The sequence below is a fragment of the Vulpes lagopus genome, chromosome 10 (assembly GCF_018345385.1).
Source record: "Vulpes lagopus strain Blue_001 chromosome 10, ASM1834538v1, whole genome shotgun sequence".
Classification (NCBI taxonomy): domain Eukaryota; kingdom Metazoa; phylum Chordata; class Mammalia; order Carnivora; family Canidae; genus Vulpes; species Vulpes lagopus.
Window position 1 is genome coordinate 55,504,089 of NC_054833.1, and position 11,771 is coordinate 55,515,859.

The 11,771-nt window shown below is 43.8% G+C and overlaps 1 protein-coding gene across 1 annotated transcript; it reads left to right on the forward strand.

Annotated features, from left to right (window-relative positions):
• The first annotated feature begins 3,296 nt into the window (after positions 1-3,296).
• On the forward strand, positions 3,297-11,555 carry MMP7 (matrix metallopeptidase 7). Its single transcript, XM_041772227.1, has 6 exons — positions 3,297-3,436; positions 6,254-6,480; positions 6,566-6,714; positions 8,076-8,204; positions 9,613-9,774; positions 11,286-11,555. Exons 1-6 carry the CDS (start codon positions 3,329-3,331, stop codon positions 11,300-11,302), a joined length of 792 nt encoding a protein of 263 aa, XP_041628161.1. The 5' UTR covers positions 3,297-3,328; the 3' UTR covers positions 11,303-11,555.
• Positions 11,556-11,771: the final 216 nt, after the last annotated feature.

Below are 11,771 nucleotides of genomic sequence, written 5' to 3' on the forward strand. Positions count from 1 at the left end.
ATCATTCACCATAGCCAAGCAGTGGAAGCAACCCAAAATGTTGACAGATAAATGGATAAATAATATGTGATACATTCATATGATGGAATATTATTCAGCCATAAAAAGGAAGGAAGTTCTGACATCTGCTACAACATGGATGAACCTTGAGGACATTTTGCTAAATGAAATAATCCATACACTAAAGGACCACTCTGATATGTATACAATCGTGTAAGTTGCCTAGAATAATCATATTTATAGAGACAAGATGTAGAATTGAGATCACCAGGGGCTAGGAAGACAGGGAGGAAAAGTATTATCATATAATGGATATAGAGCCTCTGTTTGGGATGACAAAAAAGTTCTGGACATAGGTATTGGTGATGGTTGCCCAATACAATGAATGTACTTAATGAAACCAAACTGCACAATTAAAATGGTGAAAATGGTCAATGTTATGTTATGCATATTTTATTACAATAAAAAAGCATGATTCTCCTTCTTTTGAAGTAAGTCACTTGTGATCGCTCTCTGCAGACCAGATCACCCCCATGAACTCTAGATCTGATTTTCCAGCTGAAAATACCCAAACTCAATACCCAGAACTGATGTCACAATCAACCCCGTTTCCCTTGAAAAATTTACTTCTTGGGTAAATTTTACTTCTGTACCTGGATGGTACAGTTGGTTGAGTGTCCAACTCTTGGCTCAGGGTGTGATCTCTGGGTCATGGGATCGAGCCTTGGGTAGGGATCTGAGCTCAGCAAAAAGTCCGCTTGAGTATTCTCTCCTCTGCCCCTCCCCCCTTGCTCTCCTTCTCCCTCTCAAATAATTTTTTTTTTAAAGAAAAAGAAAAATTTACCTCTTTCCCTTTCTCCAAAGCCTCATCTCTGTAATAGCAGCACTACTGTCCACAAAATCCATTAATCCATAATTCTGTCTTCCTCGCTCCCAAGCCCATCAGTGCTTAAGCTTGGTTTTGGCTTCAGTCTTACCTTCCAGCAGATCATGAACGGCCTTCCTCTTTCCCATTCCTGGGTGGGTCCTGGTCAGGGCCTCACCTTTCCTCTCTCGCCTGGATTATTCAATGACTTTTTTTTTTATTTGTCTGCTCTTCAAATACCATCCCTCCACGCTCCATCTTCAGGACAACCACCAACATTTGCTGACAACCTTACAGATCTAATAATGCTACTTTCTTCCTTTGAAACATCCCTGACACTGTTGGGGATAAAGTCAGAAGCCGGTAGCAGACACAACTGGCTCTTCACAACTTGACCCAAACTCCTTTCCCAGCCACTCATTTGCCAGCAACGCCAACAGTTTGCCCTTCATCATGTGTCTTTCCTTCCCCTGTACTCCTCCTCTGAGGCCTACCCAGGGCAACCGTGAACTACCCTCCCACATCCAGCTATAAGGCCACTTCCCACAGGGATCATTCCTCCATTCCCATAAGAAGGACTAGCTGTACCCCCTCCTGGATCACATCACATACTATAAGCAATTGTCCCATTGTTTTAAGAGTATTTCCCTCCCTGTACCCCCACCCCAGAGCATCAGCTTCTGCAGGCAGGAACTGGTACTTGATCACTTGATCTCGTTCATTTTTCTCTAATTACAATTCAAAGGAACAAGACAAAAATTTCTTTCTTGCTCTCCAGAAATAACTACTCGAGGGGTCACTGAAATTTATTTAAAGTATTTGTAATACCTGGGCAGCCCCGGTGGTGCAGCGGCTTAGCGCCGCCTGCAGCCCGGGGTGTGATCCTGGAGACCCCGGGCAGTACCGCGTCGGGCTCCCTGCAAAGAGCCTGCTTCTCCCTCTGCCTGTGTCTCTGCCTCTCTTTCGCTCTCTCTGAATAAATAAATAAATAAATCTAAAAAATAATAATAATAAATAAAGTATTTGTAATACCTAATGCTTTTTGAATTACTAAAAGTAACAAAAATAGAAAAGATAATATCTGGAGAATGTCTTTGAATCTTAATTCAAAGCAAAGATGATGGAAAAGCTCATATACCCCATATGAGCTGATCCAAATCTAGAAGTGTTAATTTACCCTATAAACATGCACTGACCTGTTACATGCCACATGCTGACTAAACATACAGGTTCTCAAGTACAGTTGAACTGTGATGATACAGAATTAATGCATTTATGTAAAGAGAGTAAATTCAAGTTATTGATCTGGAAAGTTTGCTAAGTCACAGCACTCAATCTCCAGATGATTTAGGAGTTATTTGAATAAGTAAATTTTTCAGCTCCAGCATATCTGGAATGTTTCCCATGATGTATTACAGTCCAAAGCCATGGGACTCTCCCAAGAAATGTATAATAAGTACAACAACAAAATGAAGAGGCAACTCTGGACTGGGAGTCAGGCCTACTATCAATTAGCTGCAACACTGGGGAAATACGTTAATCTGTTATTTGGGCTTCAATTTCAACTTTGATAAAAATAAAGAAATTAGGGGATCCCTGGGTGGCTCAGTGGTTTAGCCCCTGCCTTTGGCCCCAGGGTGTGATCTTGGGGTCCCAGGATCGAGTCCCGCGTCGGGCTCCCTGCATGGAGCCTACTTCTCCCTCTGCCTGTGCCTCTGTCTCTCTCTCTCTCTCTCTGTCTCTCATGAACAAATACATAAAATATTTTTTAAAATAAAATAAAAATAAATAAGTTGGACTCAAATCTTGACTTTGGAGATTGTTACAGAATGTTTGCTTGGTAATTGTTTGATTATTTTTATGTTTTATGCACTTTTCCATGCATTTCAAATCTTAAAAAATATTTTTAGGATGCATGTACAAGGTTCAGTCAGTGAAGCACCTGCCTTCAGCTCAGGTCATGATCTCAGGGTCCTGGGTTGGAGCCCTGTTTCGGGCTCCCTGCTCAGCAGTGTCTGCTTCTCCCTCCCCCTCTACCCTCTCCCTGCTCTTGTACTGTCTCAAATAAATAAATAAAATCTTAAAAAAAAAAAAAAAGTTACATGTACAATATGTCCTAAATGATGCTCCCCCAAACTTTAAACTGCAAAAGTTTTATCTGAGTAGAAATTTGATTCTGGCAAATAACATGAGTTAAATTTATACAGAAGACAGGAAAAAAAAAATCCTTTGAAAGGCAAATACACTGTGTGTTTCCTGACAATAAGGACATAAAACTTCCTTGTTGGCATTAATGAAAAATAACACACACTTCCAAAGTTCTGTAGACAACTACAAGAAAGAAAACAGCTGAATGAGTCACCTATTTCCACATCAGGGCTGAGAAGCTATATAAATGTCTGCAGCCTCTGGCAGAACCGAGCAGACTGAGCCTCGGTCCAAGAACTGTCCAGGGCAGCGGCGATGCGGCCGGCTGTGCTATGTGCCCTGTGCCTGCTGCCCAGCTGCCTGGCCTTGCCGCTTCCCCGGGAGGCAGGTGGCATGAGTGAGCCACAGTGGAAACAGGCTCAGGTAGGTCACAGGTCCACTCCCCGGGAGCTCCCCATCTCACCATCAGCATGATGAGGTGTGGTTTTTGATTTGGGTGGTTTTTCTGATTATATATATGTTTTAATCAAGTAGCTATTAAAAGCAGGCTGACTGGGGGGCTCAGTCAGTTGAGCATCTAACTCGATTTTGGCTCAGGTCGTGATCTCAGGGTCGTGAGATCAAGCCCCATGTTGGGGTCCAGGCTCGGTGCAGGGTCTGCTTGAGATTCTCTCTCTTTCTCTGTCTGCCCTCCCCTCTGCCCTCTCTCTCAATATCTTTTTCTCAATCTCTCTCTCTCTCTCTCTCTCTCTCTCTCTCTCTCAAAACAACACACAAAACCAGAGTGGCTTTATTGCTACCCAAACTGGGTTCACACCGCAGTTACTGCTCCCCTCACCAAGTAAACAGACATGAGGATGTTATTACACTTCTCTGCACTTCGACATTCTTTCTGACTTGGAAATTGGCAATGATAGTGGCATCACCAGGTGGGGTGCCATGAGGCACTTAACCCAGAGCCTGGAACACTGTGTCTACTCAATGAATTGAAGTTGTTAATGTTTTACTTATTGTGACTTGAGATTCTTTTCATAAAGAGCTGAGTGTTGCCTCTTAAGGTGAGGAATCAGGTCATGGAGAAGCTTGAAATCAAAAAACAGAGGTTACAGCTGGCTGCTCAGCAGCGGGGAAGATGATGGGCAGGTGCAAACTCCTGACTTTGCCCAGTAGGGACAGCCATACTATGTGCTCACAGGATTCCTCTCATGAACAAAGAAGTGACAACAATGCCAACAATCATGAGTACAATAATCATAGATTACAAAGTGCTCCATATACTTTGTGTCATTGAATCTTTAGCTCCAATTCCGGAAAAAGAAGGAGCCAAAGTGATATTGATTCACATACTTGGTAATGAGAGTGATAAGAGTCAAGGACAAGTTTTTCTGGTTCAAAAGTCATGGTCATTCCAATATACTACTTAATAAGCAAACTGATAAGTATAAATAATAATATTTGGTAAAATAATGGGTTGTTTACTCCTAACTACTATTCAAAAATTTAAGCTTTAAACATAAGAAAAGTCTACTTTTATTTCACAGTAACTTTGACTTTGAAAAAGCCCCAGTAATATGTTAGATTGAACAGTATTAAATTACTGATATTTAACTGGTTTTTTTTCCTGTAAAACAACAATTCCATAAAGTTCGATCTAATGGGTTCTCCATAAGGGATGCTTTTGCAGGAGCATTGAGTCCCTTGACTTCATGCACAGGTCGCCAATAAACTAGAGAGACACTAGCTGGGTTTAACAGAAGGCAGGAAAATTTCTGTCAAGAATGAAAAAAGATTTCTTCCAAAAGAGTGTGTTTGTGAAGCCTGTGGCTCTGGAAGAGATAAAATGACTTACTTATTTTAAAACAACAGATTCATTCTTAATTGTCCTGGATGTTTGTTGAGTGAAGTAAAACACAATCACTGGAATCTTGAAAAGAGAGCTCAGTATGATGAAGTTTACTTCCCTGACACGCACGCCCCTGAGGGACTCAGACCACACGTGCGTGCAGGTGTTTGAATCACTCCAACACCATCATGCATCCTACATCCCTCCGCATTTTTCTAATGAAATGGACTTTGGAGGTGGAACACGAGTTCAAATGCAGCTCCTCATGGGGTGAGCTCGTGCAAGTGATTTCCTTGTTTGAGTCACTAGTCTTCATGTGTGAGTAGGAATGATAATGCAACACCTACGTCCCAGGTGGCTTGAGGTCTGGATGAGATTTGCACAGAAAGCTCCTGGTCCTGTCACTCAGAGGTGCTTGACACAAGTTCTCGTGAAGGTGCTGCTCCTCTGTCATTGACTTTTAATGTGTCCTATTGAGGCCACTGGGCTGCCACCCTCGTGTCCACACACTGGAGTCTTTGAAGAAGGTCCCAAGGCCCCAGGTGGAGGACGCCTGAGAGAACAGCTGTGTCCTGTAGCCCACAGGACAGGCCGTGAGGAACTCAGGGCCAGCTCTGCTGCTAGATTAACATGTGGCCCGGGCACATCACTCAGCTCTCTGAGCTTTGCTATCTTCACCAGGAGAGTGTGCACAGTAAATGAAATAATTTCATAATACCCTGTCCTAAGACTAAATTCTTAAGACCTTTTAACCTCAGAGGACCAGTCCTCTGGAGAACCTCTGATATGGCTGGGGGACCTGGGACCTCCCACAGGGTCTCTGCTGTACCCCCCAAGGACATGCTGGGTGCTCTTCCTGATTGGCTCTTACAAGCAAGTCTGTGTTTTATAAAGCATACGGTGGGTTTCTCCTCAAAACATTTAATGGATAGGGGGCCTGGGTGGCTCCATCAGTGAAGTGTCTGCCATCGGCTAAGGCCATCCCAGAGTCCTAGGAATAGTCCCAAGTTAGGCTCTGGTCTGCTTCTCCCCCTCCCTCTGTTCCTTCCCCCTCCCCTATTCATTCTCTCTCTCTCTCTCTCTCTCTCTCTCTCTCTCAAATAAATAAATAAAACCTTTAAAATAAAAAAAAATCATCTTCTTAAAAAAAATGTAATGGGATAAAAGGGAAATGGAGGGACTCTTTGGCTCCTGAAAAAGAAGGACAATGTATCATTATCAATATTAGATTTTCTCCTCATCAACGCACACTTGTTTTACCTGGTGGCTGCATAACTACTCTACCTTCAAACCACTACTTGAGTCCACAGAAATCCGAGGCAAAGATGCATAGCCCTCTGAGACCTATAAAGGAGACAATAAATAAGATGGTAGAACAACCACTCTCTTTCCAACAGGACTATCTCAAGAGGTTTTATCCATCTGACTCAAAAACAAGGGATGCTGACAGCTTCAAAACCAAACTCAAGGAGATGCAAAAGTTCTTTCGCCTGCCTGTAACAGGAATCCTGAACTCCGGCACGATAGAAATAATGCAGAAGCCCAGATGTGGTGTGCCTGATGTCGCCCATTTCTCACTGTTCCCAAACAAGCCAAAGTGGACTTCCGAAGTCATCACTTACAGGTTAGTTTTACTTTGGCACGTTTTGGGGAAAGCAGCAAAGCCCTCTCTTCCTAAGTTCAAATGTTGTGTTCTTCTTGGCTTCCAGGATCGTATCGTACACCCCAGACTTACCACGCTTCAGAGTGAATCAATTAGTGGCAAAGGCTTTGGCAATGTGGAGCAAAGAGATCCCACTATCCTTCAGGAGAGTTCCAAGGGGAACTGCAGATATAATGATTGGCTTTGCAAGAGGAGGTAAGGCAGGCTGCTGTAGGCTGGTCCTGTGTGTGGTCACTGCCTTCCTCTTTTTAGGACTTAAAATCTTTATAATAGTCTTTACATATGATATATATGTGACATGTATAATATGTAATGACATATCTCTGTCATTATAGTTTTGCTAGTTTAATTTAAAGCCACTTTTTATAGCAGGAGATGCCAAATTACAGCCCATGAGCCAAATGTGGCCCACCATCTATTTTTGTAAATAAATTTCTATCTTTTTTGTGTGTGAGGGTAGTTTCAGCATTTTATGGAGAAATTTTTATCAGAACACAGTGATGGTCCTTCACTTACCTACTATCAATGATGCTTTGGGGCGACCATGGGAGAATTTAGTGATCATGACATCTCAGATACCATGAAGCTCATAAATCCTAAATTACTTATGATCTGGTCCTTTACACAAAAAGTTTGCCAGCCATTTTTTGCAGTGTGAATCCTGATGGATGTACATATGTGTCTGTAGTTATGGAACAAGTTAAAATATAGCTAACTAACATCAACATTAAACCAAGACACTGGGAGACAACCTCCAGAGGCCCTAAGTGCCTCCCCAAGGGCCTGTTGCCAACACCCTCAACGGAATAAGAAAGTAGAAACTCAGAGAACTCAGATTACAGGACTCAAGAACATAGAACCCATACACACAAACTATTAATTGCTAGCGTTTTATGGTGCAAATTTGAAGAAAAATGTCGTTCTTCTCGGTCTGTTCTAATGTTGAACTGCTTGGGTGCTGTGAATTTAGCTGAAATTTGAGCTTTGGCCACAATACTGACAACAGCAAAGAAAATGTCACAGAAGGCGTGGATCATGGCCACTATGTCTTCCAATCAAGGATCTTGAATCCATTGGATTCACATGGTTACAGCCTGATAGCAATTCAAAAACAAGCATCATAAATACCAGCACTAACAAAATTCATTTTGACACTTTGTGTGTGGTTCTCTGAGACTTTGTCTGTTCTACGCACAAAGAATAAGCTAGGTTTTTAAGAAAGATTGTACTAAATGGTGCACAAGTAACGTGATGAGTGCAGTGCACCACTCCTCCATCCTGCCACCATTCGGCCAAGTGCAGTGATTGGATTTAACCCTGGAAGTTAACTGTGATGTATTTAAAGTCTCATATTCTGGAAGCCTTCAGTCTCTGGTGGTTGTCAGGGCTGAGTCTGGACTAGTGCCTGTGACCAGTAAACACCCCAACCCCCTGGGCGCGCAGCTGGTAACCAAGAGCTCACAGCCACACTGGGCTGATCTTTGCAGCCTCTGTAATCCTGTAAACTCCCAGGTAAAATGGCTGGAGATCATTTCACTCACCCTATTTTCTTTCAGCTCACGGGGACTACTATCCATTTGATGGACCAGGAAACATCCTGGCTCACGCCTTTGCACCTGGGCCAGACCTAGGAGGAGACGCTCACTTTGATGAGGACGAGCGCTGGACAGATGGTAGCAGGATAGGTACGACACACTAGGGCTCTTCTGCTGCATGTGGTTCCTAAAAATCTGAACTTCCTATGCTAGCTTGAGTTTGATGATGGCTTTAGTTCATGCTAATTACCAACCCGTCGCTAACTGCCAAAGACTACGTGATTCAAAGGCATGACTTCAGGATGGAAGGAGGCTGAGCGCCCAGACACACTGGGCTCAATTCACCATAGCTCTACCAGCTACTCACCACATGTCTCTGGTCAGGTTATCTGACTTCTCTGAGCCAGTTTCCATCTATAAATAATTCCCACCCCATAGGATTATGGTTTGAAGTAAATGAGATCATGTTTACACAGTGCTTTACACGGTGTTGGGATATCTTAGTATTCGATAAATTACAGTTCTATTTCCCAAAAGTAAGTTTTTTTATTTAAGGAGAAGGAGGAGCAATGACTATGATATTTAAGAATTGTGTACAATTCTGAGATTATAGTCTGTTGTTCAGAAGGCAGCCAGTCCATTGTATTCATCACCTTACAAAGTAGGAGATTACAGACACTCCAGGAAACTAACAGGAAAGCTCTGGTATAAATCATACTAAGTGGAGAAGATTCTAACAAGATATTAATTAAATAAAATAGCATGGCTGCTCACTGTCCCTGAGAAGGAGATCTGTGCTTATGTTTGGTGATGGGAATTCATCTCCACAGCAACGCCTGACTGTCAACATCCAACCTTTGTGAGGTGGTGACACTGGCTGGCTTCCACATCCTGCGTGTCTGGCTCATTCCCCTTTCTTCCCCCTCGGGGTCAGCTCACTGAGTGTCCCTCCATCTTCATGCCACCCACTATCCGCACTCTGGCCACTCGGCAAACTCCCAGGCTCACCCCTTCCGCCTTATCAAATACATCAGAAACCAAACCCAGTGGCACTAGAGGACATTTCATCCCAGCTTCCTCAAACTGTCTCTCCTGGTAACTCACCATCAGTAAACAGCCATTATTTCCCAGAAAGTGGAAACTCCCAGTAGAATGACAAACCTACACAGTGGGAGGATTATCTCTGTTATCAGATGAGGAACTGAGACTTGGGGCGGTCAGTGTACGTGTCCAGAATCTGCACTGGTAGTAGCAGAGCCGGATGTCAAGCCGGGATCCTCGTGCCTCTGAAGCCTCGTGTTCCCCTCCAGAAGCCTGCTATTTGATTGCATTAGAAGCACATAGGCAGAAACACAGCAGAAGGGGCGATGAGATTAAAGCACTCTGTGAGTCTCTTCAACCGTCCAGTTGGGAGGGCCTAGAAACAAGGAAGTGAGCTGCAAAGGCTCTGAAGATGTGTGCATTCTTACAGTTCTCCTATTTTTTTTATTACGTGTTATGTGTGACGTTATTTACAGTGTAGCTCTTATAGTCACCGTGTGTCACTCTTGGGTTGTAGGAATTAACTTCCTGATTGCTGCAACCCACGAGCTCGGCCATTCTCTGGGCCTGGGTCATTCGTCAGATCCCGATGCCGTGATGTATCCGACCTACAGCATTAGAGATTCTAAGAATTTCAAACTTTCACAGGATGATATAGAAGGAATCCAGAAATTATACGGTAATGTTTAAGATTTCACATTGTCTCCTGCAGGAAAGGCTGGGAGATGGGTATCCACTAGGATAAACAAACTGGAATATACATCTAAAGGCCCATTGAGGGGAGAAATTTGAGACCTTAGATACTTGAAATGTTGCCAGGCTATTTTATCCTGTGATATTGATTTTAAGTTTTCGGTAGCATAGTATCATTCCATGAAATCAGGAAAATGACACTAGGCAGGTTGTTTGTTTGTTTTTCCCCAGGCTGCCACCCACTGTTTTTTCTTGCTCTGCTCAGATACTTTAGGAGATTGTCCCTAGGGGATGGACTGAGAAACTACCACCTTCCTCCCTAGTTGCCAGTCAGAATGACCAGAAGGCAGTGGAAGTGCTTCCAAATCACCAGGCGATGTCCTCAGGAGATAATCATTCCTAGAATAAAATGGATTTAAGCAATTGATCAAACCTAGAATTTACTATCAATGGTGTTTCCTAAACTGTGTTCCCCGAACACTAAGTAGTCCTACAGGACAATCCCCAACAGAGGAAGCTAGAGAAGAACAAGTTCAAGAAGCAGGAGCTCCCCTACTTCAGGTGTACATGATCTTGAGGTCCCCACTGTGCATGCTGACTCAGCGCCCCCAGGTTACAATCTCCTATACTGAACAGCGACTGAGCACTTGCCGATCAGCACTGCAGGGAACATATTTTGGAAGATACCATGTAACTGGGCCTGAAAGTTGTGACTCAAATTGCTGCGATTGCCAAAAAGTTCACGTGACACAACACTTGCCGATAAAGTGATCGCCAGCAGAGTAGAAACAGCGCCTCCCCTGCCATAAATCTATGGCCCATCGAATACTCCTGGCATCTGTAACTGTCCTAGAACCTCAAGAAAATTAGGAAGGGCTTGATCAGATTTCACATGAAGCAGACAGACCAGGGCATTATATTATTAACTATCAGACAATGAGGTGCCCTAGGCCACGGCGGAAAGAGGTAGCTTCTGGACAAATGAAACCAAGACTTAATGAAATAGGTTTTAAATTTAACCAGTTCATTAATCCAAGAAGCCCTATGAACAGAGAATATAAGTTCAGAAGTATATCATTAAACTCATGGATGTTCTTCTCAGAATCATAAAAATAATAGCTATAATGCACCCCGCGCGTTGGGCACCCAGCGTTCCACGTGCATTAGCTCATTGAACACGACAATCCAGCGAGTTGCCCTTACCCTCATCTCGCACATGGGAGACCGCACCTGAAGAGGGGCTGAGCGGTACCTTATCCTGAGACGGTGCAGCTGCTGGACGGCAGGCATGGGGCGCACAGCCACCCAGCCCCCTGCCCACGAGCACCAACACCTCCCTCTCCGCCTCTGGAGGAGGGTCCTCAGAACCTACATTCCAGGCACGAGAAGGGGGCTGGGGGCGGGACAGCTTGTGACACGTCTTCTACTTTTAGCATCTCTCAATGGTTTTCATGTGTTGTATATACCATATCAAATGATCTCATTTTCTCTCAACAGGAGAGAACAGAATTTAAGGAGAAATTTGGAGCTGCAGGGAGAACACACTTCCATTCACTGGATTCGGTGTCATTGTCCTCGAGCAGAGGTAATGCACACGGTCCCTGAGCTCCACTGAGTACCTGGTTCGTTCTGCCCCATGCCGTGGTCATCACGTGTCTTGCTGTCCCAAAGAGAAGCTCTTCTATGGTGCAAGTGCCTCATTCGTCGATGACTTTGCATTTGGTGAATTTTAACAAATGCACAGATAAATAAAGTTTTTATTCCATAGCAAAAGGATTTCTATCAGGAAGCATTGTTTCTGGGTCAGAAAAGACAGGCTATGCAACAAAATCAAGACCAAAGCAAACAAACAAACGAACAAAAATCCCACCTCACCCCAGGTCCTCCATGGCACACTGACCTGTCACCGTGTGGGCAGGGCAACCCCAGCTCTTCCTTGTTCCTTATGAAGCCCGTGGAGGCACCTAGTTCCCCTTCTTCTGC